General features: G+C 46.1%; 4 protein-coding genes across 7 annotated transcripts in view; all 4 read right to left on the bottom strand.

Annotated features, from left to right (window-relative positions):
• Positions 1-1,082, bottom strand: part of man1a2 (mannosidase, alpha, class 1A, member 2) — a 35,517-nt gene extending 34,435 nt beyond the window's left edge. Inside the window, exon 1 of one of the 3 annotated variants that reach the window (XM_037487770.2) lies at positions 719-1,082. The gene's annotated coding sequence lies outside the window, so the exon portion shown is untranslated. Of the gene's footprint in view, positions 1-531; positions 697-718 lie in introns of those variants that run through there. The other 2 variants (XM_062565147.1, XM_037487771.2) reach the window with 2 other exon arrangements.
• Positions 1,083-7,079: 5,997 nt separating this feature from the next.
• trim45 (tripartite motif containing 45) lies at positions 7,080-12,638 on the bottom strand. 2 transcript variants are annotated; one of them, XM_062565148.1, is made up of 8 exons: positions 12,090-12,638; positions 10,698-10,986; positions 10,403-10,548; positions 9,906-10,225; positions 9,493-9,622; positions 9,284-9,398; positions 8,960-9,149; positions 7,080-8,729 (listed from the first exon to the last, which is right to left on the bottom strand). In XM_062565148.1, exons 1-8 carry the CDS (start codon positions 12,524-12,526, stop codon positions 8,575-8,577), a joined length of 1,782 nt encoding a protein of 593 aa, XP_062421132.1. In that variant the 5' UTR covers positions 12,527-12,638; the 3' UTR covers positions 7,080-8,574. The 2 variants fall into 2 exon arrangements, with proteins under 2 accessions (XP_062421132.1, XP_037345415.2); XM_037489518.2 differs by having other exon boundaries at positions 7,081-8,729; positions 8,960-9,086; positions 12,090-12,637.
• A 423-nt stretch (positions 12,639-13,061) lies between these two features.
• Positions 13,062-15,773, bottom strand: vtcn1 (V-set domain containing T cell activation inhibitor 1). The gene is made up of 5 exons (XM_037489520.2): positions 15,645-15,773; positions 15,049-15,113; positions 14,182-14,541; positions 13,843-14,091; positions 13,062-13,510 (listed from the first exon to the last, which is right to left on the bottom strand). Exons 1-5 carry the CDS (start codon positions 15,674-15,676, stop codon positions 13,395-13,397), a joined length of 822 nt encoding a protein of 273 aa, XP_037345417.1. The 5' UTR covers positions 15,677-15,773; the 3' UTR covers positions 13,062-13,394.
• Positions 15,774-20,733: 4,960 nt separating this feature from the next.
• LOC119228769 (asialoglycoprotein receptor 2-like) lies at positions 20,734-24,432 on the bottom strand. Its single transcript, XM_062565154.1, has 6 exons — positions 24,322-24,432; positions 24,155-24,256; positions 23,277-23,465; positions 22,602-22,744; positions 22,016-22,119; positions 20,734-21,819 (listed from the first exon to the last, which is right to left on the bottom strand). The coding sequence occupies exons 1-6, from the start codon at positions 24,392-24,394 to the stop codon at positions 21,663-21,665; spliced, it is 768 nt and encodes a 255-aa protein (XP_062421138.1). The 5' UTR covers positions 24,395-24,432; the 3' UTR covers positions 20,734-21,662.
• Positions 24,433-26,781: the final 2,349 nt, after the last annotated feature.

Genomic DNA, 26,781 nt, shown 5'->3' with positions numbered 1-26,781 from the left:
TGCACGCTAAAATAATGCGCACGCACGAGACGCTGTCCTGTGCAGTATTTGCATCTCAACTCTGATCCGTATGGCAAATAAACATGCGCCTTTATTTACCCCCCCCCCCTCCTCCTCCTCCTCCTCCCCCGACTGCATATGCAGAAAGGGTGCTAATATGGATGGATGGTAAGGAAGCGAATAGACCCTTTAAAAGCTCATGTAAAGGCTCATATTAATGCTCGGATCGTCGAGCCAGTTAATGACAACATGAACGAGATCTATTTTCTATCTGGTAGTTTTCCATCTTGTTTCTGTGGAGCCTCGACGTCCCGGCGTCTCCACACAGAATACCAAGTTCATCCTCACAGTGCCAGCCTGTGTGAGGCGATTAGCCAAACCGAATGCTGCGCGGCTAACGAGCGGCTAACTTCTAGAGCTAACGTCGGCTAGTAGTAGAAAAAGAAAACAGCGAAAAATAAAATAAACTGACAAAGCAGTGCGGAGAAAGAAATGCACATTTACAAAAACAATTAAAGAATCCCGACGTACGTGTTTTGGCTCGCTGACATTTTAGCTAACCGTTGGGTGGTTAAACTTAACCCGAATTAAAAGGTATAAATAATATGCTAGCTATTTTGCTAGCCTGCTAACGCTAGCTACGCTTGCTAGCTAGCTGTTGCTACCAACTGACAAGAGGCGGTCTCTGGAGTGTAGCGCCGCTGTGCTGCATCACCACCTTTTTCTCATCTGCTCGGCGGAAGGAAAACAAAACGACCCCAGTCAGGGTTCCCGATCCTCCCCGCTGGAAGAAGTCGCTGGAGCGGGCGTCCTCATGTCCACGGGGTGTCCGAGCACCGTCGTCAAACGCGCTGCAACCCGGTGGCGGTGAAACCGTTTCGCCGCCTCGCTCAGAGCCACAGAGCGTTACAGCTCCGGCGGACGTTGAAGCGGACGGGGGGGTGGTGGTGGTGGTGGTGGTGGTGGAGGAGGAGGAGGAGGAGGAAGAAGAGGAGGAGGAGAGGGAGGGGTGGTGGAGGCTGGTGATGACTGGCCGCTCCGAGGGACTGCAGCGACGGACTGCTGCTGCGAGATCCAGGATCTACTACTTGGCCTCGCGAGAGTTAGGGACCGTCTGGCAATTTCGTTCGGGGGAAAAAAAGCAATGCTGTTTATTGTGATTTATAATAAAGCGAGGTTATAAATGGCACAGAGGCAACCTGCCGTGGGATTAAATGCTTCTTAATTGGTGATAGAATGCATTATAGTGGAAGGTAGCTGTAAGATACATGAGTTCAGTTAATTAGCTCAAATTAGTGGCCACTCCCTAGTACTCACATCCTTTAATATAGTAAAAAATGTGTTTCTGCACATTAGAAATACTCTTACTGAAGTAAAAGCATGTCAAATGAAAACCCTTTCTGACTTTGATCTTTGTTGTCATGGCTCGCGTAATCAGTAAAATGTATATAAAATTGTCCCTGTGACGGTTCATTATATTGTAATAACATTGAATTGAATAGCATTTCAAGCATACCACTTATTTTTGGTTGGGTAATTGTCTGATGATTATTTTTTCCATTACTCAATGGATTGTTTGCTGTGAATTTCTTTCTTTCAACAAACCGTCCATACCTCGATTATGAAGTGGAATAAAAGAAGAAAGTGGAATTAAAAGAAAATACTCAAGTGGGCTGAACTACTCAGCTTGTCACAGCAATATCAATAGTAAAACGTTTGCCTTTGTTGCCCTCATATGGTTAACAAGAATAACCATCTTAGAAACTTAATGGAACAACTGAGCACGACATGTTTTCTGGTACTTTCCTCAGTCCTTTGAGCTCTAAAGATGACCTCCTTAAATTACCCAGAGGGTAATGGAGAGAGTTTTGAAAGCAAACTTTTCTTTTAGTCCAAAATGTGAGTAAAAGGTTGTGCCGCATGTTCTATATCTTAAGAGATGGAATTGGTTTAATTGGAGTAAAACCTGTGTACTTGGTTGGTTGTTATTTCGTCACGTGATGACAGATGTCACAGTGTAACAAACACTAGGCAACCAAGCACTATTCATGGACATAGTAGTCGCACACAATAGAGGGTTGACTCCATGTGGTGCCGCGTTTCTACTCATCCCGGTGAACGGTCCAATAAGGTCTTCTGTGTCTGTCGAGGATCTCTGTGAATAGTGAGCGATGTCCCCGGTGATGTCATTGTGTCTCGCTATCGGGTCATCTCAGCTGGTTTTGCAGGACCGCAAGTTCACAATAGAAAGTCTGTGTTGCAACTGGGCTTAGAACCAGTTTACCAGACTGTAATGAAAAGATATTATCACATCGCATTATGGGAAATGTGGGATGCAGGGTTTTCAAAGCTTTTACCCTACTGGGGACTAAAGGGGGAAACATCCCGGCCTCTACTTCGTCCATGATGATTACTTAATGATTTAGTTTGAACTGTGGTAGTTCCTCAACACTGGACCAATTTGGACAAAAGTTGGAGCCATTAGTCACATTACACACAAGGTACATGGGGGAAATATAGCGCAGGTTGGAAAATACCCAAGTAGTCCTATAAGCTGTGTCACAAAGACGCACAATGAGGAAAACAGATGCACACACAGCAGCATTACATAACAGACCTTATGATGGACATCAGACCTGCATATAATGCATACGTTCAGCTGCAGCGGCTCCAAGTCACAAATCTATCATAAATGCACAAAACGGAGAAAAGGACCAGCTGCAGTGGGCTAATCATATATCAGTGTCCGGATGTATACCGGGGGCCCATCTCTATGACAACGAGCGCTCCGCCTTGTCAGAGAGAGAGACGCCGCCGAGTCCTGAGACAGGTGTCACTTTGCTTTGAGCAGCGTTTCTTCATCCTCCTTCCCCCCCCCCCCCCCAAAAAAAGAAGCTTGCTCTGCTTTCCGCCGCAAGTGAAGGGTGTAATTTGTCAGAAACCTCGGCGGTGACACTTCCTCCCGCTGCCCGAACAGCTGGCTCTCACCCGCGGCGTGACTTGGGCGAGGGCCACAAACAACTCTCAAAGACAAAAAAGGTCACCGCCGCACAGAGAACTTCAGTCATTCGCTCCGCTGGAAACAAACAGGCGACCCGCCGCTTCCACGGAGGTGCACGTCGCACAGATGTGGCCTATGGAGAGCACGAGGAGGTCTGAGCGAAAGGGTTGTCGCTGCGCCGCTGTGATGATCTCTTTCTTAGGGGGCCGATTCGGGACTAGATCATCCAGAAAGATATTGCGTCCTGTCCCTGGAAACAAGGATGTTGAGTTTTCAGTCAGCCGTGAATGCATCGTGACTCCGAACCCCCATCATGTTGGGGTAGGCCAGCCTTGCATGAGCTGCGCTAAATGGAATAGCAACAACTATAAAGAGCCGGAAGGTCCAACTAGCCCACTAGGACTTTCACACAGGAGTCTCCCCTGGGAAACTAAAAGGAAATGTTGAGGTTCCACTTATCACGAAACCTTTTTGTTGGACCACAATCTTTCTTCTGACCGTGTAAATCATGTGAGGAACTTAACTCCACGGGGAGATTCCCATTGGTCACTGTTAGCGACGCTAACCTTTGGCTTGGCTACAAAAACGCTTCATCCCTCTGATTGGATGGTTCTTGTTGTCCTCGTTGGTTGCACTGGTTTAGGAATGAACCAGTGAGACTGGTTAGGGGGGTTGGGGGGGGGGGCTCCGTGATAAGGAAGAGCAGGGAGTGAGTCCCCTGTGACACCAAAGTGGGCTCCTCTCTCCGACAGGAGATCCATCTCTGCACAAAGTTAAACTGGGTGTTTGTTGTTCTTTTTTTGCTGAGTGTGCGAGAGTCCATCAGCTGGTCCTTGAGCTGTCAGTCCCCACCCCCCCCCCCCCAACCTCCGCACAGCGCCAACTACAGGACCAGCGGGATGTGTGATTTACAGGACGCCCCCCCCCCCCCCCGCCCCTCGGTGAGTGAATTAGCAGCGGTGCAATGCGGGGTCGCAATCAAAGTGAGGAATCGTCTCCATGAGCCACCCTCCCCGCTCGGGGGGGGGGGGGGGGGGGGTCACGCCCGTGTGGACGCAAGAAAGAGCTGAGCAGACACAGAGAGAGTGACAGCAGAGAAGGAGGGTGCCTGGCAGCGAGGGAAGGGGGGGGCATCCTATGCATCGTTGATCGTCTTCTTCTCCCCCCCCCCCCCACAGAAGACCCACTCTCCACTTGTGGGTCACAAGGTGCCGTATTTCATCTGGGGAACGTCCACCAGAAGCCGCTTGTTCAACCGGTGCGCCGTGACAGGATCCACGTCCATTGGAGGGCACATCCTCCGCCATGATGTCACCTTCCCGGCGTCTTAAAGGAGAAAGGGGGGGGGCAGCGTGCGATAAGGTTATCGCTATCTGTCAGTGATGCATGGCCTCACCGGCTGCTAAGGGTGCGATGACAAATTACACCCAGGGACTTTCTGTTCACTTCTGCAGAGATGGTTTTAAGTGAGTCGTGGGTTTATTTTGCATTCTTTGCATACAGATATTCATTCAGCGGTCCCCTGGGTGTCAGTGAGGAGTCCGGGTTCTTCTGCAGCAGACAGACGTGGTGATAAATCAAACTTAGCAATATTCTACCCACGCGGCTCGTCTGGTTCACACGTCTCACCCCGGCTGCTTATCTCGGGTTCAATGTGGAATAACAAACAGGCTCGTCTTCGCTGCCTCAGCAAATCACACGTGGAGGCGCCATGATGAGTTAAGGAGTCTCGGGGGAAATTCGCTGTTCTGAAGTCTGGTCCGAGGCCGCTGATATACGCTTAAATGTTTTAATTTAAATGTCTGTAAATAGTCGCTTTGTAAACTCTGCGACAAGATTCCTGAAAGTAAATGTTGTATTTGAGTTTTTTCTCCTCGGTAAACAAAGGAAATGAATGATTTGAAACCATCAATAATAGTATGAACTCTAAAACAACCAGGACATCAAAGATTACCACAAAGACACAAACACAAATCCTTTCTCAGCCACTTTATTGTTCTACAACACTAAGCTTGAAATATAGCACTTTTTCCCCTTTTTTATTTGAAGATTTGTTTTATTCAATAAAATGCAGTTTTATGACTGTTAATATTGAAAGTGTGACTCATATATATCAATTCTTTACCTCATTAACATAACTAGATGTAGTGTAGCTTGTGTTCTATCAACACACGATCCTCCATGCATTTAGGTTAAAAAGTATAAAACGTCATCATCGCTAACAGTGAACACAAATAACAATAAGTGTCTTTTTTATACTTGTATTTGACATTTACATTTATTTCAAATTGCAACGTTACGTTCAGAACGTCTGTTCGAGGTGAAGGTTTATGGGTTTGCACTTTATGACCCAGTAGCTGTGTGTCTCCTCCGACCTCCTCTGTTTAAATGGTCAACGTTCTTCTGAGCGTCTGTGAAATCAAAGACAGCAGCGGCTCTTCATTGGCTTTTACCGACTGCAGAGAGCTGGTTAGGCTCCATTTAGAGCCCAGTAAGTCTGTTACTGTCCCGACTGTGGCCTCTCTGTCTGTAATCAGGTTACACAGAAGAGCTCCCCCAATGACCTGCACAACGCACAAACACACTGCAGGATCGATCCCGAGACACGCGCACTGTTGATTTAAAGACATTTACGTGTTGAATCTTTTGCTAAATAGATCCCAGGATGTCCTCGTACAAAAAAAAACCCCAAAACGATTAATCGGCTCCCCTCAGTTTCTCCATAGGTGTCCCACAGGGTTCCATCTTGGGCACGCTGCTTTTTTCTCAATATGTCAGTAATTGTTCATCAGCACGTCCTGTCGCCAACATCCAAATAGATGCAGAAGACACTGTGATTTATTCACATGGCAGCAATACCCCCAACAGCTGAAAACGTATAATACAACTCCATGAACACTGTTGACATCCAAATGGGTCCAAAACAGCGTTGGTTTTTTACTGAAACAGTGCAGATGTTTTAGTGGATGTTTTTGCATCTGCTCTGCGTTGCACGTCGTCATGGTATTTGCTAATGTGTCAATCCCCCGTGAATATATTTATAACTTTTTCATTTCAATGTTATATTTTTAATATATACATATATTTGTAATGCCATTTCAAGGACCACGGATTTAAAAAATAGCCTCTTAGTGAACTAAGTGGAACATTTTATTAATGTGCACTGTCCCTACCAAATAAGCCAACATAATACAAAATCAATAAATAGTAGTAGTAATTATATGTACAGTATCTATGTGAAAGAGTTGAATTAAACACATGTGTATGAACATACAATACAAATAGAACCCTTACTTATGTAAAGATCCTCATCTGTGCTGCACTGATCAGCACAAATAGGAGGCTTTTTGTTACTTAACTCACTCTGGAACCTGGATTCTGTGACTTCAATGAATCGTTGACACCACGCTCATTATTACACATGAAGATGAATTATTAACTCAGCACAGAGGGAATCTCCAGCAGGGGATTCTGTGTGTCCATATTCTTTGAGACACTTTTCCCCGAGTGCATTTCAGGTGACCTTCAAGTCTGTATGTGTGTGTGTGTGTGTCTGTGCGTGTGTGTGTGTGTGTGAGTTCTTGACGATGATGGAAGTGGTTGCAGCTCAGAGATAAAGAGTCTCCCTCGGACAGGGTGCACGTCCCTCCACGCGCACCGCTGCAGACTTTATAAAGAGAAGATGAGCTTTTTTTACACTCACATTTCAGTCTTTCAGGTCAAAGGCCGAGGAGCGAAGACGTGTGACATCCGTGGTCATTTCACCCACTAAAATACAACCTCGGCGTGAGAATATCAGATGATGTCATTGCGCTGGTAGTAGTAAGATTAGACATTTTGTAAACCTCAAAACAATGTATGGATTTAAAAAACTATGCTGCTTCTTCACGTCGTCTCTCCCTGCGTCTCAGTGCCATTAAAAGCTCACTTTACGATCCCCTCTCATAGACAGCAGATCAACACAGAACCACTCCATCATCTCTCGTGTGACCAAACTGTGTGTGTGTGTGTGTGTCTTTGTGTGTGTGTTCGATGGAGCAGTGCCACCGCTGATGAAACACTGGAACTTCCTCCGCAATTCTTTCTTTTTAGTGGAACAGATTCCAACGCATCAAACTGACGATATCAATGAATGACGGTGATCAACAGGAACCAGGAGGGAAAAGTTCACGTCACAGCTGGAGGAGGAGGCGACCGGTGAATAAAGGGGAAAAGGCGCAGCTCTCTGCTGCCACCAGGTGGCGTGCCGAGGGCGTGTCACGCTCTATAAAGGGTCAAAGGTCAAATGTCAGAGTGTCTCATGCACCTCAAATCATTAAGACATCTTTGCTGAACGAAAACGTGCCAATAGTCCTTTTGGACTTTAGTAAAGGAAAGGTGCAGGTAAAGTGTGTTAAAGGTGTTTATTTTACTGTAACGTCTCAGTTAAAAGTTCTCCTGAGATGAATGTAAGTGAACTACAGCAGCTGGTCCATCTTTAATATTCCACAAACCACAAGGGGAGGTCGTGGTTCTCTTTCACGCTCCATCAGCAGCATAAAACCACACGCTGAAGGCAGCTGCATGTTCAGAATGCAGAAGGAACACATTGTGTGGCTCAGATGATATATAATCACATCAGCTACACATCGTATTTCTATGTTAAATATGGCATATGGTTTGGTGGGTACTTACGTATCATTTGGAATTTACATTGTGAGAGGCGAGACAGAAACATTATGATGGCCAACAGAAGTCATGAATACATTAGTGAGTAAGAAATAATGATGAAACATTTTGTTATCATGATGTCCATGCACTTCTCTGGATTAAGAATAATTGTTTTCATATTACATAATTACAAAAAATCTCCTCTGTATAAAAATGCAAAAGTAACACAATTCCACAGCTCGCTGATTCTAAAATACTTTTACATTGAAGACATTAAACACTGAGTTCAGCTCCTTTGTGAAAATGACTGATTCAAAGATAATAAGAAACATGAACACCGTCTCTCTGAGGTGTAGAAAGATGTAGAAGGAGGTAGGAGGGTGTAGAAGGACGTAGGAGGGGGTAGCAGGACGTAGGAGGGTGTAGAAGGAGGTAAACACGTGTAGCAGGACATAGAAGGGTGTAGAAGGAGGTAGACAGGTGTAGCAGAACGTAGGAGGGTGTAGAAGGACGTAGGAGGGTGTAGAAGGACGTAGGAGGGTGTAGCAGGACGTAGGAGGGTGTAGAAGGAGGTAGACAGGTGTAACAGGACGTAGGAGGGTGTAGCTGGACGTAGAAGGACGTAGGAGGGTGTAGCAGGACAAAGGAGGGTGTAGAAGGAGGTAGACAGGTGTAGCAGGACGTAGGAGCGTGTAGCTGGACGTAGAAGGACGTAGGAGGGTGTAGCCGGACAAAGGAGGGTGTAGAAGGAGGTAGACAGGTGTAGCAGGACGTACTACTGTCAGTACACGCCGTCAAAGAGAAGTAACATCGGTGTAACTTTGCAGTTTGTAGAAATAACATTTGATGTGTAGTTTTTTTATCTCTAATCAAGCCCCCCCTGGACAGGTCTCGCCTCCTCGCCCCCTCGTCCCCTCGCCTCCTCAGAGCTCGACGGTCCGCAGGTGTCCTCGGGGAGAGACGGCAGCCACGACGCTGGGGGGCAAACACTCGGACAGCTCCGCCGTGCTGCCGCAGCACGACCAGTGAGGCCTCCCGGGGTGTCCTCTGTGACCGTGACCGCAGCCTTTGAACCCCCCTGCAGAGGGACAAGAGGGGACAGACAGAAGGGAGGACAGGTGTGAACAGGAGGACAAATCCTCAGGCTCTGAGAGGGAGTCATCTACTGATCTATTGTGCGTTTTCCTCCTCCACCTCTTTGTGGACGCGTTGGCGTGGACGGAGACGGACATGACGTCCATTCTAATAATTATGGGAGGAAGAAGCCTCTTGTCTGTCCTCTTTGTCCCCGCGGGGACAGCGCAGTACCTGGCATGGACCCCGTGCAGCCACAGCGAGCCTCTTTGGACCCTCCGCTGGAGCAGAAGGAGCAGCAGTGGAACGTCCCGCCGTGACGCCTCAGCTTCCTCCTGACCTGCAGAGGGAAGGGGGAGCCCTGCAGGACGGGACGGGGACTGTCAGCTGGTCTGTCTCGGTCTTTACTTCTCAAATATCCCAGCTGGAAATAGGTGACCGAGTGACATTCAGGTAGGTAAATGGTAAAAAGGGTTATTTTACATTCACGATTTATTGTCCTTTTATTGTATTTATTCATTAGATTTATTTCAAACCTCTGTGTTCTGAGTGTCGTACCTTGACGTGTTGACCTTTGACCCAGACCCCCACCGAGTACGTCCCCGGCTCCTCGGCTGCGTACGAGACGCCGTAGGACCCGTCTCCGCCGTCGGACACCGTCACCTCCAACGCGCTGAAAGGACGGAGGAGTCCTCAGAGACATCCAAACCCCCCCCCCATGGACAAAGAGCCGTTGCTGCCTGGCTCAAGGGTCTGTGTGAACTCACCAGTCCTTCTTCTCCTTGTGGACCATGCTGACCAGGACGACCTCTCCACCTCGCTGCACCTGCTGCCCCGACGAGTCCCTGCACACCAGGGTGAAGTGGCCCTGCTCGCCCTCCACGCCCCTCTGCAGCCCTGTGACGGGGGGAGGGGGGGGGGGAGGAGGGGGAGTGGGGGTTAAGTCAAAGCTTTGCGGCTTCACCTTTCAGACCTTTCTACTCAGTGTGAAGGAAACAGACACATCTGACGCTCGTTGGTCCTCCGCATTCCTTTCGGGCCGCTCAGGAATGTTAACGACAGTCTGCTCCAGAGACCCCTCCCCCACCCGATGACCTCCTCCCCCCCCTCCCTCCCTCTCCCTCCCTGTCGGCCTGCAGGATGGTCTAAACAGAGACTAGATGTCTGGGGGCGGGTCTACCTTCTCCTTCCACCGAGCACCTGGCGAGGTCCACCGCCTTGGAGTGGACCGCCCCGACCAGCGGGAAGCCCTGCTCCTCCCCCGCCGGCTCGCCGGCCACGAAGCTGATGCCGCCGCCGCCGTTGTCGGGGGCGACGGTCGCCGGGTCCGGGTCGTAGCCCGTCTCCGCCAGGCCGGCGAGCCTCCTGAGGGTCACCCCCTTGGCGCTGAGGACCTCGACGTCCGAGCCGCGGCTCAGCAGCCTCTCGGCGAAGTCCACGGCGCCGCCCACGTCCAGCAGCGCCTGCTGCAGCTGCGCCTTCTGCAGGTGGAGCTGGTTGCTGGCGGACGGAGTAACAACACAATTTTCAAAATAATAATGAGGAGGAGTTAATAGATGACAAACCAAGTGTAACATTGTTCAGGTTTTAGGAGCTTTCTTTGGGACAAGCGTCTCGCTAGATTTCCCATGAGCCTCTAGCTTCCCATACGGGTGTAGCAGGCGGGTGGTGCAGTACCGGCGCTGGACGTGGAGCTCCTCCAGGCGGTGCTGCAGGGACAGGCAGTGGTCCTCCACCACGCTGACGTAAGCCCGAGCGAACACCCTCACCTCATTGGCCGCTGCGTCCGCGTGGGCCTGCAAAGCCTCCTGGGAGATCTCCACCTGTTGGAGCGGACACGAAAGGCAAGAACATCCTGGTTGTCATGGCGTTTGAGTCGTTGTGACAATGTTGGTTACGTCTCCCAGAAGACGTGTTGGGTCTCTTTGGACTCATGTCGCAAAAAAAAAACCACACACAAGAACCGCTGCACCTTCTGCAGTGACTCCTTCAGGCGCTCCATGCGGGGTCGCAGGCGCGCCGCCACCACCTCCCGGATGCGGCCCCCGTGGAGCCCGATGACGTCGGGGGCGCGCCGGCAGCCGTGGTCGCGGTGCAGCGCGGCGGCGCACTGCGGGCAGACGGGCAGGTCGCAGGGCGGACAGAAGAGGCGGGGCTCCTCGTCGGGGTGCAGCGGGCAGAGGACGGGGCGCCGCAGGCCGCCGCGGGACTTCAGCTCCTCCAGGCGCGGAACGGGGTGGGACGCCGTGCGCTTCTGGCGCCTGCCCGAGAGAACGCGGTTAAACACACATGAAGAAAGGTGAAAACGACCCGAGATGGAGATCAGGTTGCTGCGAGGAGAGAGACGAGGACACAACGTGCAGCTCCAGAGTAATGGAACTCACCTCTGAGCGTGACGGGAGGAAGCAGAAGAGGAAGAAGAGCAGAACCCAGTTAGTCTGTTAGTGGGACACGTGGGATTTATGTACAAAAAGAGATTAACTAGTTAGTATTCTACTAGATTATTGAATAGACATTACCTGTGCCCCTGACATAGAAATAGAGTAGAGTGGGCTGTACCTGTGCCCCTGACATAGAAATAGAGTAGAGAGAGTAGAATGGGCTGCACCTGTGCCCCTGACAGTAGAAATAGAAATAGAGAGAGTAGAGTGGGCTGTACCTGTGCCCCTGACAGTAGAAATAGAAATAGAGTAGAATGGGCTGTACCTGTGCCCCTGGCAGTAGAAATAGAAATTGAGTAGAATGGGCTGTACCTGTGCCCCTGGCAGTAGAAATAGAAATAGAGTAGAATGGGCTGTACCTGTGCCCCTGACAGTAGAAATAGAAATAGAGTAGAACGGGCTGTACCTGTGCCCCTGACAGTAGAAATAGAAATAGAGTAGAATGGGCTGTACCTGTGCCCCTGGCAGTAGAAATAGAAATAGAGTAGAATAGGCCGTACCTGTGCCCCTGACAGTAGAAATAGAAATAGAGTAGAATGGGCTGTACCTGTGCCCCTGGCAGTAGAAATAGAAATTGAGTAGAATGGGCTGTACCTGTGCCCCTGGCAGTAGAAATAGAAATAGAGTAGAAGGGGCTGTACCTGTGCCCCTGGCAGTAGAAATAGAAATTGAGTAGAATGGGCTGTACTTGTGCCCCTGGCAGTAGAAATAGAAATAGAGTAGAATAGGCTGTACCTGTGCCCCTGACAGTAGAAATAGAAATAGAGTAGAATGGGCTGTACCTGTGCCCCTGACAGTAGAAATAGAAATAGAGTAGAACGGGCTGTACCTGTGCCCCTGGCAGTAGAAATAGAAATAGAGTAGAATGGGCTGTACCTGTGCCCCTGACAGTAGAAATAGAAATAAAGTAGAAGGGGCCGTACCTGTGCGCCTGGCAGCAGAACGCGCACAGGATGACGCAGCAGACGTCGCAGCGGCTCTCGGCGCCCCCCTCGCCGCACAGGTCGCATCCCAGCGGGCCGTCCGTCGCCAGGGTCTCCAGGAAGACGTCGTGCAGCGCCAGGTGGTCGGTGCTCAGCCCCCCCGGTCCCGACGCAGGGAGGTCCACCTCGGAGTCGCAGTCGGGGCAGAGCACCGTGACGGTGCCGGCGGGCCGACTCCCGCGCGGGGACACCGCGAAGGGCTCGAGGCGACCCACGCAGTCCGCGCAGAAGGTGTGCAGGCAGGGGAGGATCTTGGGGTCCCGGAAGAGGCGCGTGCACACGTTGCACACCGCCCTCGGGTTCACCGGGGATCCGGCTCGCCGCTCCGAGCCGAACTTCGACTCCTCCGCGTCCCCTCCCCGCTCGGGCTGAGACATGTTCTCTTTGCGGAAACTTCTGGTTCCGAGAGACGGACAGAGACTTAACACTTCCGCCTGCGCGACGCGTGGAGCCAAACGGGCAGCTTCCACACCGACCACCGACACACAACCCCCCAAGCGCCCCCACCCCCAAGCGCCCCCAAAGCTCTCCCGGAAATTCCCACTTCTCCTCGGGAGGAGTGTGCCGCGTTCAGGGATTCCTGGGACATCCGAAACCTCAACCACAGCCAGACCATTAGGAGACCTCTCAATCCAGAGACCTCAGGACTCTTCTCTGGTCCGAGTGTCCCCATCTACTGGCAGGACAGAAGGACGTGTCTTCAACACGAGGGACACATTTAAATGTAAACACCGCTCATTTTAGTATTGTTTGCATAAAATTAAGCTGTTATCACTGCAGGTGTTAATACAATAATAAAAAAGAAAAAAAGAAAAGAAACACTTCCACATGCATCTTATTGTTAATCAATGTGAATTATATATTTACATATCAATTGTTATGAATATGCAATTTTTTATCTTTAATTTCCCCTTTAACATCACACACTTTGTGACAAATCCATCGAGTTCATAACCACTGATTTATTAATTTGCTCAACAATACATAAACAGTAGTGTATATCATAGGATCATTGTACACGCTTTAATTTAACACACTGTTTTAATTATTTCTCATATTACTGTATTTGTCATATTCTCCCACGTAGACTGCAATTCATCCTTTTTACAGTAGAGAGTAGAAATAAAATGAACATAACAAAACAGATGTAGAAACGATGCACATATCGAAGAAAATGTAAGAAAAGAATCTGTTACACCCTCTGTAGTGAAGTGGAGTGTGTGTGTGTGTGTGTGTGTGTGTGTGTTATCGGGTGAGGTGGTAGATGCAGAGGACGCTGGTCGTGAGGCTCAGGCGTGCTGCTGCCAGCAGGGAGGACGCTGCGCTGAAGGTGAAGTATGTCCTCTCTGAGACATCTGGACCTGCAGGACGAGAGACGCATCTAACGTCATTTTATTCATGCTTCATTTAAGCATTTGTATTTAATCACTTGTTGGACTGTATTAGAAAAACCTGAATGGATTCATATTTTGCATATTTGCTGGATGTCAGTCAAATTAGAGGACCCTTTAAACCATTTTCTGTCCCTTTTCAGAGACACTGAACAGAGCAAAACCAGTGGGAGGAGATATAGAGAGACTTGAAATAACCCCCCTAGAGACACAAAGCAGACCAGAGGAGTCGCCCTCTGGTGGACACGAGAGAGAATGCAGCCCGAGGACCCGCAGGTTGACCTAAAGAGGACGTCGACTACCTGCGACGGTGGCTTCAGAGACGGAGGTCACCAGCTCGTTCTCAATCCTGCAGCTGTAGGTGTCGCTGGCGTTGACAGCCAGCGTGCTGACGACGCGGAACACCCCCAACCCAAGGTCGTCCAACGTGGTGTTCCCGCTCAGCACGCCGCCGCCAGCGTCCTGCCAGGTCACGTTGGGTTTGGGGAACCACCTCGGCGCCTCAGCAGCCAGGACGCCGGCGGCGATTTTAAAGGCGGGCGCCGAAAAGGCTGAGAGAATAAAAGCATGGATGTTCCATTTTTTTCCACGAAGCTGAATGTGGGATTCAAGGGGCAAACTGGAAAGACGAGTCCTCCCACCTGCGGTCTTCAGCTTGATCGCGAGGGTCCCCCCGCCCCCGGAGGAGCTGATCCTGCAGGTGTACTCCCCCCCGTCGCTCCGCCTCACGGCCCTCAGCAGCAGCGAGGCGTTCCCCGTCGCCAGGGCGCCGGGGAAGAGCTGGGCCCTGCCGATGAACTGCGGGTCCTGGTCGGCGAGAGACGGGGCTCCGTCCCGGTACCGGTAGACGGGCCCCGTTAGCCCCGCCTTCTCCCAGGTCACTGACACATCTCTGAACTTGGCCGGGGGGCTGCTCGCGTCCACGTAGCAGCTGAGGAGCGCGTCGTCGCCGAGGTTGGCGACGGGCGCCATGTTGCTGCTCGTCACGTCGGACAACTGTCCTGTGGGAGCAGGACCCGGTCATCCAAGTCGGCAGGACGCACCGCCGGCCTAGACGTGGGCGGCGCCTAAATCTAGTCCCACTTTTGGCGCAATTATGAGATTATTTTAATGGGAGATTTGGTGGCATCTAGTGGTGAGATGGCAGATTACAACCGACTCCACTGGCCCCTCCTTTTTAAAGCAAACTACGGGGGCCTTAAGGGGGGCTTTATTAGCAGCTACTCTTATTGATACTCTGTTCTTCTTCATGACTGAATATTTGTTTTTAAAAGATACAATTTGAAACAGGATCATTATTTGATGTTTTGTGATTAACAGTTTTAGAGCAGCAGTAATGTTTAAAACTCTAAAGTTTCTGTGTGAGGTCATCAATATCTCACTGGAAACATGTCAATAAACTGAACTACATTGGAACAGCACACATTAGGCTGCACACACACACACACACACACACACACACGCGCTTTGTGTGCTTAACACAGATCACGTATACCCTCAGGTCTCACCTGAGAGGGACAAGGCCAAGATGAGAATGATGACTGTCCCGAATAAGACGATGAGAGTAATCATGCTGCAGAGACACACACACACACACACACACACACACACACACACACACACACACACACACACACACACACACAGGGAAGAGTGAGGGACAGACGAGCAGCTGATATCAACCTGCAGATCTTTTCAACACTTAAACTGACTCCGAGAACCAGCAGCTCTGCCGAAAAACCTCCAGAAGATATCGTTAAGTATGACATTATTATGAGTTTGTTGTGTAAAGTTTGGTAAGGATCACATAATAAAATGGTTTGTACATTATTTAAACTTTTTGTGGAACATCTGAAATAAAGGCTCATGTGGTTTAATAATTAACTACACATTTTGTTTTCAATCTGAAAAGGAACCATGTCGATAGCTGTCAAAAAATAGGGAAGTTAAAAGTACTACAAACCTACAAACCTCTGGAATGTTATGTAGAGGTCAAATGTAAGTTAATATTGAACAAATGCCCCTAAAAGTACCACTTGACCACAGCAGCACCGGTACCGGCTGCGATGACGAGCTCATTGCCGGGTCCAAGCGGAGGACAAACCTGCAGAAGATGATCTGCCCGATGGTCGCCATGGCCGCCCTCCAGAAGAGTCGATCCTGTGGCCGAAGTCAAAGGTCAAGTCCCGCCATTCCTCCCGAACTCCTCTGCACTGTCGCAGTCCGTTCACACAGAGCGACTGCGTGCTGCCCCCCCCCCCAGCAGCTCAAGCCCCACGCCATGGGTAAATATTACCTTTAAGGCGTGTGCTTGTTGGTCGTTAACGTGTCGTCGCAGGAGAACATTTGTCTTATTAGAAAGGCTCACGCTACTAATACACAAGATCAATTGGCTCCAAATCAGCTGTTTGTTTCACAAAATCACATTTAAGGAAAATACAATGTAGAAATGTACCTTTAGTGTTACTATGAAATGGTTCGGCTTATTATATTATCTTGAGAAGATGGTCATGATGTGTACAGTGGTGAAAGAATGACAAGTGGGTTAAACTTTACTCAAGGTGGAGTTTATTTCAATGTGTCGCTATGGAAACGAAACAGCAATATTATGATAGTGACAGTTTAAATGAAATAAAACCAGAAATAACATAATAGATGTTAAAATATAGGGTTGAAACAGACAATTTAGAAAAGAAACAAATAACCACATTAAAAAAATTGCATTATTGGTATTCTGTTCTTTACAGAGATGTGTATTAAATAATTTTTGATTTTGGATATTTCTCTTAAAAAATAAATTACAATTGGATCGTTAGAGGAAATTACATAAAATGTGTAAAAACAACATAGTTCCTGCCAGGTTAGATCCTGTATCTGCAGCTCAACAATAATAAAAATAACATGTGACATAATGAGTAAAATACAACTTTTGCGGGTTTATGCAATTATTTATTTAAACTCAACTCCAGGTTTGAATACAATCTGATTAACGGCGAAGGGAAGTGAAACAAGCTGCATCAGCAGGAACAGCCGAGTGAACGAGAGGCCGAGAACCTCAGTAACCACGGAAACCTGCAAGTTGGGTTTGGGGAACCACCTCCATCAAGCCCTCAATCCCCAATTCACAAATACTTCATCTCAAAACTACCTCATGCAGCGATGCTACGGCCTCTTCTCACGCAACCATCATCCATCAGAGAGCTTGAAGGAGCTTTTCCAACCGAAAAACTGGGGAAATATGATATATAAAGTGAGTGGATTACCTTTCTGTCCTTAAGTATCAACGTGTTCTTATGATTTCACACAAATTGAGGAACTAAATCCTGTTTTTTTCTTAAATGTACACTTAAGTGCGACCTTTCCCGGATGTCTTTGAACCGTATTTGAATCGTGTATTTGTGTTTCAGTCTGGAAAACAACACAACTGATCCTACATGTTTGGACCTGTTGCATATTTGGCTGCAGATGTTACTGCAGGTTATGCTGTTTTTCCTCTAGCGCCACCATGTGGTCATCTTTTATATTTCAATGTGCAGTTCAAATCATGAAATGAATTTTGGACAGATTCTTGAATATCATTCTTCTCATTTAATTATAATAGTTGTATGGTTTGTTTTATAATTAGATTAGCAATCATTAGTGACAGTTTCAATGAAATTGAACTAAAAACTTTGAGATTTTGCTCTTTTATGAAGCAGGTTTATGTTCAGCATGATTAGTGACATCATTTTTTTTTATACCTTGTTTTCCTTCATCAATCAGCAAATACAGCCATTAAATAAATCTTTTTCCTCCATGTTTTAATGAATAAGTGTTGTATTTATGAGTCTGAATTATATTAAACAAACATCTGTGTAGAGCCTCCAGAATCCAGAGACGGATGAGGCTGTACGGTTTGGTGGGAAACTGCTGTTTCAGGAGTTTAGTCACATGACCAACATGTCGAAGACACGTCAGGTGAAGAGAGTCAAAGAACTTTTAATAAAACATACAGTTTTAATGCCAGGAGCTTTTAAGGGGGGGAAGGTCCGAGGATCAAGAAGAGAACAAACATTACCGTTTTAAAGCGATTTAATATCAGATGCTTTAATGAGTCACAACCGCTTGAATGACAGTAAATAAACACGTTCATCACTTCATCCAGACGCCCGGTCCTGATCCAGCTCGTTTGGCCCGACAGGTGGCGAGCGAGTAGCCGAGGCACGCCCACTCGTTGGTGAGCTCCATGAAGCCCGGCGTGAACTTGAGTCCGCTCCCTAGAACCGGAACAAGCATTCACAGACACAGAATGGGTCAAGATCAGGTCTGGGTCTGGGTCAGGGTCAGGATCAGGTCTGGGTCAGGGTCTGCTACACTGACCTGTCAGCAGGCTGTAGAGGATGCAGTAGTTGAGGCCGCCATCCAGGCGGCTGGAAAAACTGAGAGAAACCGACTGACTCTGGTGAAACAAATTATATATATATATAAATATTTTTAATGATAGCGTTCATGCGGCATATGTCATTGTTTCCATGAGCCCAAACTGAATTATAACTGCTGCAATGAGTAATAGTTCTGGGCTCGTTTAAACCAAATATTTCCCTGGTTGCAGACTAACTATTCCAATTTTCTTTGGCCGCATCAGTTGCCAAAATGAGCAAGAACAACAAAAAGAATGATTGTAAATCCACAGACTCTGAAGCCATTTTATGCTTATCAGATATTGAAGTAAAAGAACGAGAGCAATTCATGCCAATATCCTATATTAAAATTAAATAAATGGCATTAAAACATCAAAGGCAATAGCGAATGCGTTGAATACTCACCACATCACCAAAATCATAAAAAAACCTTTTTTTTAAACCTACAGCTTTGAAAGAAACGGACAGATTCACGTTTTCACATTCATTCTTTTGCCTCTTGAATTATATTTATAAGCTGATACTCTATGTGACGATACTCTATAAGCTGATACTTTATTAGATGATACTCTACGAGATGAAGTACTCACAGACACACGGCAGCCATTGGGCACCGTGGTGGGACTCAGCGTGAAGGTCACGTTCTCCGCCTGGAGGCCATCAGGTGACGTGTGGTTGGCTCTGATGTTCAGAGGGCTGGCGTACACCAGCTGGAGGAAACACGCAGCGTGAACGTGACCACCGAGCATCAGTACCAAACATTTACTGGGCGTCTAGGACGGCGTCTCACCGTGTACCCGCACTCTGCACACCCCCCGGGGAGGCTGAAGGATTTGATCGTTTCCACCAGCCTGGTGCTGATTTGTGCACAAGGCAACGCAAAGAGCCTGCAGGAGAAAGGAGGTTGGACACATTCACTAAAACAAAAAAAGGACGAAGAACACTTAAACTTTTTACAGTAGATTTTCTGTTATTAAAATTATGTACAAAAATCTGTAAAAATAAATATATTATCTGTAAATTAACAGTCTAACTGTAAATTAAATTATTATGCTAATAATGACAAATTATTTTTTTACAGAAGAAATACTGTAATTATTCTAGAGTATTTAGGAAAAATCCATAAAATACATGTGTTTCTCTGTAAAAATGTTAAGAAAATTTCCTGTAAATTAATGGTTTTCGCACTTCATTTGAATAAGGTTTTTATCCCTTCATTTTATGGTTTTTGTTTGGAAGCCAGTCCTTTGACCTTCTTTTTACATTTTTTTTACAGTGTGCTAGTTATCAGTAATATTAAGACATGCTTATCATGTAGCTGTATTTCTGGTGCATACACTTTCTAAACAAAGAGCAGCAGTAGAGGACTTTTGATGGCGTCTGTGATGTAAAAGGAGAAGGACATTTAGTCCCTACAACTTCAGAGGTTTTTACACTTTTACACCATATGAGGACGCAGAGATCCAGAGTCCAGTGCAGGAAACAACAGTCGAGGTCGAGCTCTCAGTATGGCGCTCTAAACTAAAAACAGATGCCTCTCACTCGCAGTCGTGCCCAAAGAAAAAGCCCTTCTGGAGCAGATGAGGAAGCTGTACCTACCAGAGGGACCCGCAAAATCCTCGGTAGGGCACGGGGACGGGGACGGGGACGGGGACGGCCGACAGAGAGCCCATCAGTCCGACCAGCAGAGCGGAGGTCATCAGCAGAGTCCTCATGGTTCCTTCCTCCTGGAGAGCAGCGTTGACGGGAGCTGATGAACTGGAGTCTACAGATGAACCCCCCCCCCCTCACCCCCAACCCCTTTATACGGGACGGTCACAAGGACCAGAGAGGACGCTTGAAATCGCTTTGGTTGAGGTCGTGTCTTGTGCCGATTGTCTTGTGGTGCGTCTCCACAGTTGGACACATTGGACTGTATCTGTGATTCTGAATGACATATACGTGAGGGATCATGAAGCCAGCGCGGAGGCGTGAAGTGTGTTTAGAATGTTGCTCATACGTGTGGTTTTGAGGAGACAGTGAACCTACTCACGTGTTGGGTTCCATCCCAGAAACCAGCCTTTTACACGTTTAGACACAATTCATTTAAAACGTTGAAAAAAACGTTTCTACGTTTGTTTTTATTATTTTATGAAGTCAAACAGTGACGGTTATTTGATGGAGAAACGAGGATGATCTCCCCACAGAATTACAAACCCTTTGGTAAAGTCTGATATCTAACATCTGTATATGAGACATGAGGTCCCTTTAAAACAAGGGTTTTCTGCCCTTGTCTAACGTCGTTAATCTGCAAAGTCCTGCTGACGTCTGCTCACAAAGACAAACCAGTCAGCAGCAAATCAGCAGAGAGCAAAGCCAAAGGAAGAATAAAGAGATTTCAAGCTGTGATGCTTTGATGGAGGAGAGCGTGGTCATGCGCTTGGTCTTTTCCCTTCGGGTATTTGAAAGGTTGTAATTTTTGTTGGAAACATTTCTCATTTTTAGCAGAAGATTTTAAATGTGATGCTTTTAGAGGGTTCAAAAAACTATATTAGTTATTGCTAAATTATTTTTAGAAGAGAAGGCTTTGAAACGTGTCAGGGAAAAACCCAAATAGAACTAAATAGAAGTAATCTTTTCATATTAATGAATGAATCCTAACCGAGCTCTTAGTCTGTTTTAACCTCAGACCTTTAAAGGACCTCATGACAAAGAAAGCCTTTTGTGACTCTTGAGGGTAAGACGCATTTGAACATCCGTCACTTATTGCAGAGGACAAGAGCCTCAAAGTCCTCAGGGGGAAGACGCCATGAGACTGAAGACAAATTAGTCTCATTGAAGCTTAAAGGTCCTTTATTGGGAAAAACAGGGATCATGTAGCTTTTACAGTCGCAACCTTCCCCTGTCAACAGTTCATATGCAAATAAAATCACTTTTATTTCATGTAATTTCACATTAATGACAACATTTTTAGAAAAATATCACAATAAATCCTCCAAACCACATTTCCTTGAATGGTGAAGTTCCATTACATAGAAGTACACATGCTGCATCATGCTACCTGTTAAGTGAATGGTGTTATAGCAGTTATTGAGGGACATGAGGAGATGTTCATACCAGGGTTCATTGGTGAATGTGTCGTAAGGCGCCTGTGTTGCTCTAATGAATGCGGTCCAGGTGAAGCTCTGGTACGTCTCTGACCTTTGTGGGTGTCTTGTGTAAACTTGTCTTTCTGTGAGACGGCCCAGCAGAAGACTTCATTGACGGTCCATCCCGATTGGGTGTGCGATCAGAGCCGGCTCCTTTAAAAAGACGTGGCCCAGGGGCCCGTGCAGGGAGGCAGTGAGAGTCCCAGAGGGAACCACCAGGATGCGCTGTGGCCTACTGCTGAAGTTTTTTTTGGCCACTTGGAGTTTTGGGGGATTTGGTTGAAGGATAATAAACTCTTGGTGATTGTTGGCCTGATTCGCTGTGGTCTGCTACTTTCCTGTTTGCGTTTCCTACAAGCTGTAAAAAATCTATTCAGTACAACATGCAGCTTTGTTTCTTTGATACCAAAATCACCAGCACACACACACACACACTACAGATGCATCATAACAATAAAGACTTAAAATAAGACCCTGATACCTGACCTCTCAGCACTTACATGGTCTCCTTCTCTCTCTAAATGCAACATACAACGACACCATTAAAGGCTTTTTGCCAAAACACAATCACATTTTACAGATGATGTGTTTAAATTATTCAGCCAGTTTCTCACAGATCCATTGCAGAGCAGCGTCACATGACAGATCATTCCAGTTTGATGGTGCGTTCAGGCGAGGTTTCAGGTGAGCGCAGTCCTCCTCCCCAATCTGGGGATGTCCTCCCCCGTTATCAGGCTCAGTGGACCAGTACCTGTGGGAGGAGGATCAGATGGTGAACTTTCACTGGAATTTTCTCTTCACTTAAGCGGCCAAAATGACATTCAATGAAGCTTTAAGTCTTTCCAGTAAAATAATAATGATATTTTCTAATCAAGTGACTTTAATTCTCTGTGTAGTGCACAACAAATATGAGAAGAATTAGACTAAAATGTTATTGTGTGTCTCACTTCTCAGTCAGCAGAGTTCCATCAACCCATTTCCACGTGCCCTCGATTTCTTTGTCACTCAAACCAATCCAACTAAATCGTGTGGTGAAGCTTGACAGGAATTTCTGTACAAGATATAGATAGAAATTCTGTAATTATTATTTTTTCATCAGTCCTGAACAAAAGCCTCCCGTACAGTAGTTATCAATACTCTGTCAATGTGAAACTTTTCATATGGACTGTTGCCACACTGGGATATCATGCACATTTTTTTCTGGTATCTCCATGCTTTAAAGAGCTTTAAGGGCTGTTAGTGATTCCTTTTTAGGCAATTTTACACATTTGAAGGGTTAAATTGAAATGGATTGATTGATTTCTTCACCAGTAAAATATAAACTGGGTTTTGCACATCAGAACACTTACAGAGGTTCCCCTTTATCCTAACATGTCCAGACATTCCAGAGTCATTACACTTTTTATTATGGGTATGACATTTTGGAGCAGAGGCCAAAAAACACACTAGTGTCACAAATTGTCTTTGATTTTCAAAGCTAGAGTTTGTCACCAGGGGAAAAAACTGACTATAACAAAAAAAATGTCCCACTACCTGTTCTTCAAGTGAGTCTATGATCACCAGATCTGCTCCTTGGTCTCTGCAGTTCTTTCTGCCATTTTCCCAGGAATCATCACGTGGAGAGAGAAGATAACAGGAAGATCTGAACCTCCTCCATCTTTCAGGACACATATTCCCTGGAAAAGAAGAAACAATTATCGTCACATAAGAGTCCTACAAAGAGGAAGTTGTGTTATTTTGAGCGTTTAGCTGTGGAGCGTCACTATTAAACACATCCCTTTATTTTAACGTCCTGTTCTGCATCTCTGTGTCCAAAGTTCATCGATTCTCACAACTAAGACACAATTATTGCAACAAATATTTCATTTCATGTTATATTTCATCCCAAATGAATTTCATTACCAATATCTGAACTATTTCATCTCTCATATCCCTACTTTTACTTGCAGTATTTTAAAAACGACATATTTAAGAGTTGTTGATTGTGTCATTGCACACAACTGGTTCTCTGGTTCGACGAGGTAAAAGCCGTATTTAAATCATAACATTTGGACCAAGACTTTTAGCTCTAAAATAGATGAAACCAGCACTACGAGTGCACATAAATAAAAAAAGTTTGGACTTACAGACTGTAGATGTAGTTCACAGAGCAGATATAATATATATATCAAATAATGACTCAGCAGAACACACACAGACAGCACTCACTCTGTTTCAACAGCAGCTGAAGTCTGTCCTTCTCATGGGTCAGTGCAGTGAAGTTGTCCATCAGTGCAGTGAAGTTGTCCTTCAGCTGGTCTCTCTCTGCAGACACTGAGGACAGCTTGTCTCCACTGACCTGGAGACGCTCCGTCAGGTTGGCTTTGATGGAGGAGAGTTCTGCAGCTGATGCATGCGCTGAGCAGTGGTGAAAGTAAGACGTACCGGTAATACATTACGACACACGCACAAGACCAACAAGGCAAGCAAAACAAGCAACTTCTTGGGGCCCCAAGACAACGACTGGTTAAGAATAAAATGCAACGACAAATTGTGTGAGCGCCCCTTTGATAGTCAATGCAGTAAAGTGCAATGACATGATTATGGGGATCCCCCTCAAGGGGCCCCTCTCATGAGCAAAAAACAAAACCTCATCGGTCGGCAGTCATCATGAAGCGGAATTATGCTTCAGGAAGCCAGAAAAGGAAGAAGAGAAAGGAACAGGAGGATAATAGAAAGTGATAAGTGATGAATTATCACTTATCACTATCTTGTGGGTTAAAGAGTGATACTAGAGTGATAAGAATGATTGATAAGTAGACTATAATACAGTAAATAAACAAATAAATAAATAATTAGGCTAAGTGAAATTTTTGGATGAATAAACCTGTATCATAGTAGCACCAGGAAATAAAAACTACTTTCACCCCTGGTGTTGAGTCATGAACGCATGAATACATGATTCAATTCATCACTGTTGGGGTATATAATGCAAAAACATCCCATCATCTTTTCCCAGAGAATATAAAGATACTGAGCAAATGTTGTCATGACAACCAGGAACCTGAACTCTTTTATATCTCAGGTTGGATGAAGATCAGACTCACAGTAGACACCGAGTCCGACGAGTCCAGCCAGCAGGAGGACACTGAGCAGCCCCAGAGAGACAGCAACAGCTCCATGAGGTCTGCTCCTTGGGCTCCTGGGACCTGGACACAGTGAAGACCAGTCAACACACTGGTCAGGAGAAGATGCACAGACTGATCAATCTTACCTGGGGCAGGTGTTGAAGGTCTTATGGAAACCTGAGGCTTGTCGTATTCAACGTTAGCGTAGATTTCCTCCATCGCTGTGAAGACGAGCAGCTGTCAAATGATCAACGTGATGCTGCTTCCTGCTTATGAATAATGTGACTCATGAGGGAGTTTCACTTAATAGATATAAATAAAATAAAGCAGAAGTGCTGAAATGAAGTCTCCTCTCTGTGCTCTCAGAGTTCAGATCAGTAAGCAGGGATCAATACAATAAAGAATACACTTTAAATAACTACACACCTGTTCACACTCTCAGCTGTCTGATTGGTCATAGAGTTGACAGATTTATCATATTTAACATCTAAATCCTCCATTGCTGTTGTTAGGATATTCTCTATTTCCTACAGAGTCAGAGCTGCAGCATCAACTTACACCAACAAGAGAAAGTCACAATTCTGCTTCGCTTTTTTAAGGTTCCAATTTTGTTAAACCTCAAACCTCAAAGCAGCACTTCTAACCAACAGGAACATCGGGACAACAATTTCGTAATTTGGTCAAGTGCTGAAGTTTATCTTTTTTTTTTGTCTTGTGTTGGTTGTGTTACAAACAGGCTACAACTTAACTTCATTGTTGCACACTGACAGCAAACATCCTTGAACCCTTGAGACTATATTAGATTATTGAACCAGTTGTCCACAGATCTGATGCAGAGAGTCAGTACATCGAACATCATTCCAGGTTGTTCCTGAGTTCCTGGTTTCAGCCCAGTCCTCCTTCTTTGTATAAACAAATATGAAGACAATATAAAGATGGAATACACAACATCCTTTTCATTTAAACTCCTAAATATTCTCGATAGATAGATAAATATATACTTTATTAATCCCAAGAGGGGAATTTGTGTGTAAAAATAGCAATTCAGTAATTCAAATGAAATATGTACATTACATAAACAGTACAATAAACTAGCAGAGCAGAACATATTTAATTAAATTAAGTTGAAAGTTGAATAAAGTGTACATAGTGGGGTGTATTAGATACAAAATTAAATTAGAAAATGAAATTGAGACAGCGGTGCGGTGGTTATTAGGATTTAGCCAGAGGTGATTATTACAGTAGAAGGTGTCAAAGAAGTGGATGAGGTCAGTGTGGAGGAATCATCACGTGTAGAGAGAAGATAAAAAGACCAACCCTAACCCTTCAAGACACCTTTTCCCTGCAGAAACAAGAATCTTAAGGTCACACAAGATTCCTTAAAATGAGGAAGTTGTGGCTTGTGTGTTTTCGTAGACGCCCTGTTTTCAGAACTGCACCCTTTAGCAGTGAAGCGTCACCATGACACACATGGCTTTATTTTAGTGTTCTGTTCTGCATCTCTGTGACCAACATGCGTTACTTACTACCAACAAACAGAGAAGTGGTCAAAAGGAAGTGATGAAGCAGCATTTCTATCTCTCTTCAAGCAGCCACTTAAGGCTGGAACACGCGTCTGTTTCTGGGTGAACGGACTCGTTTTACTTCGTGGTTCTAAAAGATTTGGACGTTTTGCAAAGCATTTCACCTCCAGAAAAACAGGTGGAAAAATGTGACGCGTTCATTGATCGATAGTTCATGAACTCAATCATATTTTGGGTGAACGTGAACTGAACGTAGTGTATTACTGCCCGATGAACGTTACTGTGAACTCCTTCATTCTGGTGTCTGTGAACGGCACGTTCTTTCAGGTTAACATTGTTCAATGGGGTGCCAGATTTCTATAGAAAACACACCGTAAACGCGCCTTAATAAGTAGCGGAAAAAACACCTAATCTGGCAACACCAGCCTCCAGTGTCGCACCGCGCATGCGTCATCAAAAAAAAAGAAATGCATGGAGGCGACGGCTGCGTGTAGCAAAGAGGGGGCGTATAATAATTGTTTTGAGTTTTATGAAGTTACTGACAAGGTCGGTGAGGATGGGAGGAATCTGACCTTTCTTTGCAAACATTTGCACCTTAATAATAACTGTCGTGTTTTATTCCTTATTTTAAAAAGACCATTCAAGCAGCATGTGTTTGAGAATGTACTGTAGGGGTGAACGCTGCAGCTGCTGCTAGTGTGGAGTGAATGGACAGCAACATTAAAGCAACAAAGGGGAAATGCTGTCCCCTCAATGCTAATGTGAACCCTGGTTGAATAAGGATTCAAAATTGGATATGAAGATTAAATCTGATGCATAGCTTCAGTGTTAAAACTGATACGGAACTGAATCATTGCTGTCTGTGGTTCTGGGCTGTGGCAATGATTTTGAAAAATAATAGCTCGCAGCAACGTATGGAAAAAAAGAACTGAACTAGTTCATTTTTTGAAACTGTGAACTTATGGAAGGAAGTGTCTCTTTGAATCAACTGAGGAAGGCAAAAACACAACTCAGGGCTGCCACAGGGCCGCCTCACAAACACAAAGCCTCTTAACCGGGAACAGAAACACACGGGCGCTTGAA

This window comes from Pungitius pungitius, chromosome 10 (genome assembly GCF_949316345.1).
Source record: "Pungitius pungitius chromosome 10, fPunPun2.1, whole genome shotgun sequence".
In the NCBI taxonomy this organism is placed as follows: domain Eukaryota; kingdom Metazoa; phylum Chordata; class Actinopteri; order Perciformes; family Gasterosteidae; genus Pungitius; species Pungitius pungitius.
Note: the sequence above shows the minus strand (reverse complement) of the source record. Positions and strands in the feature narration are given on the sequence as shown.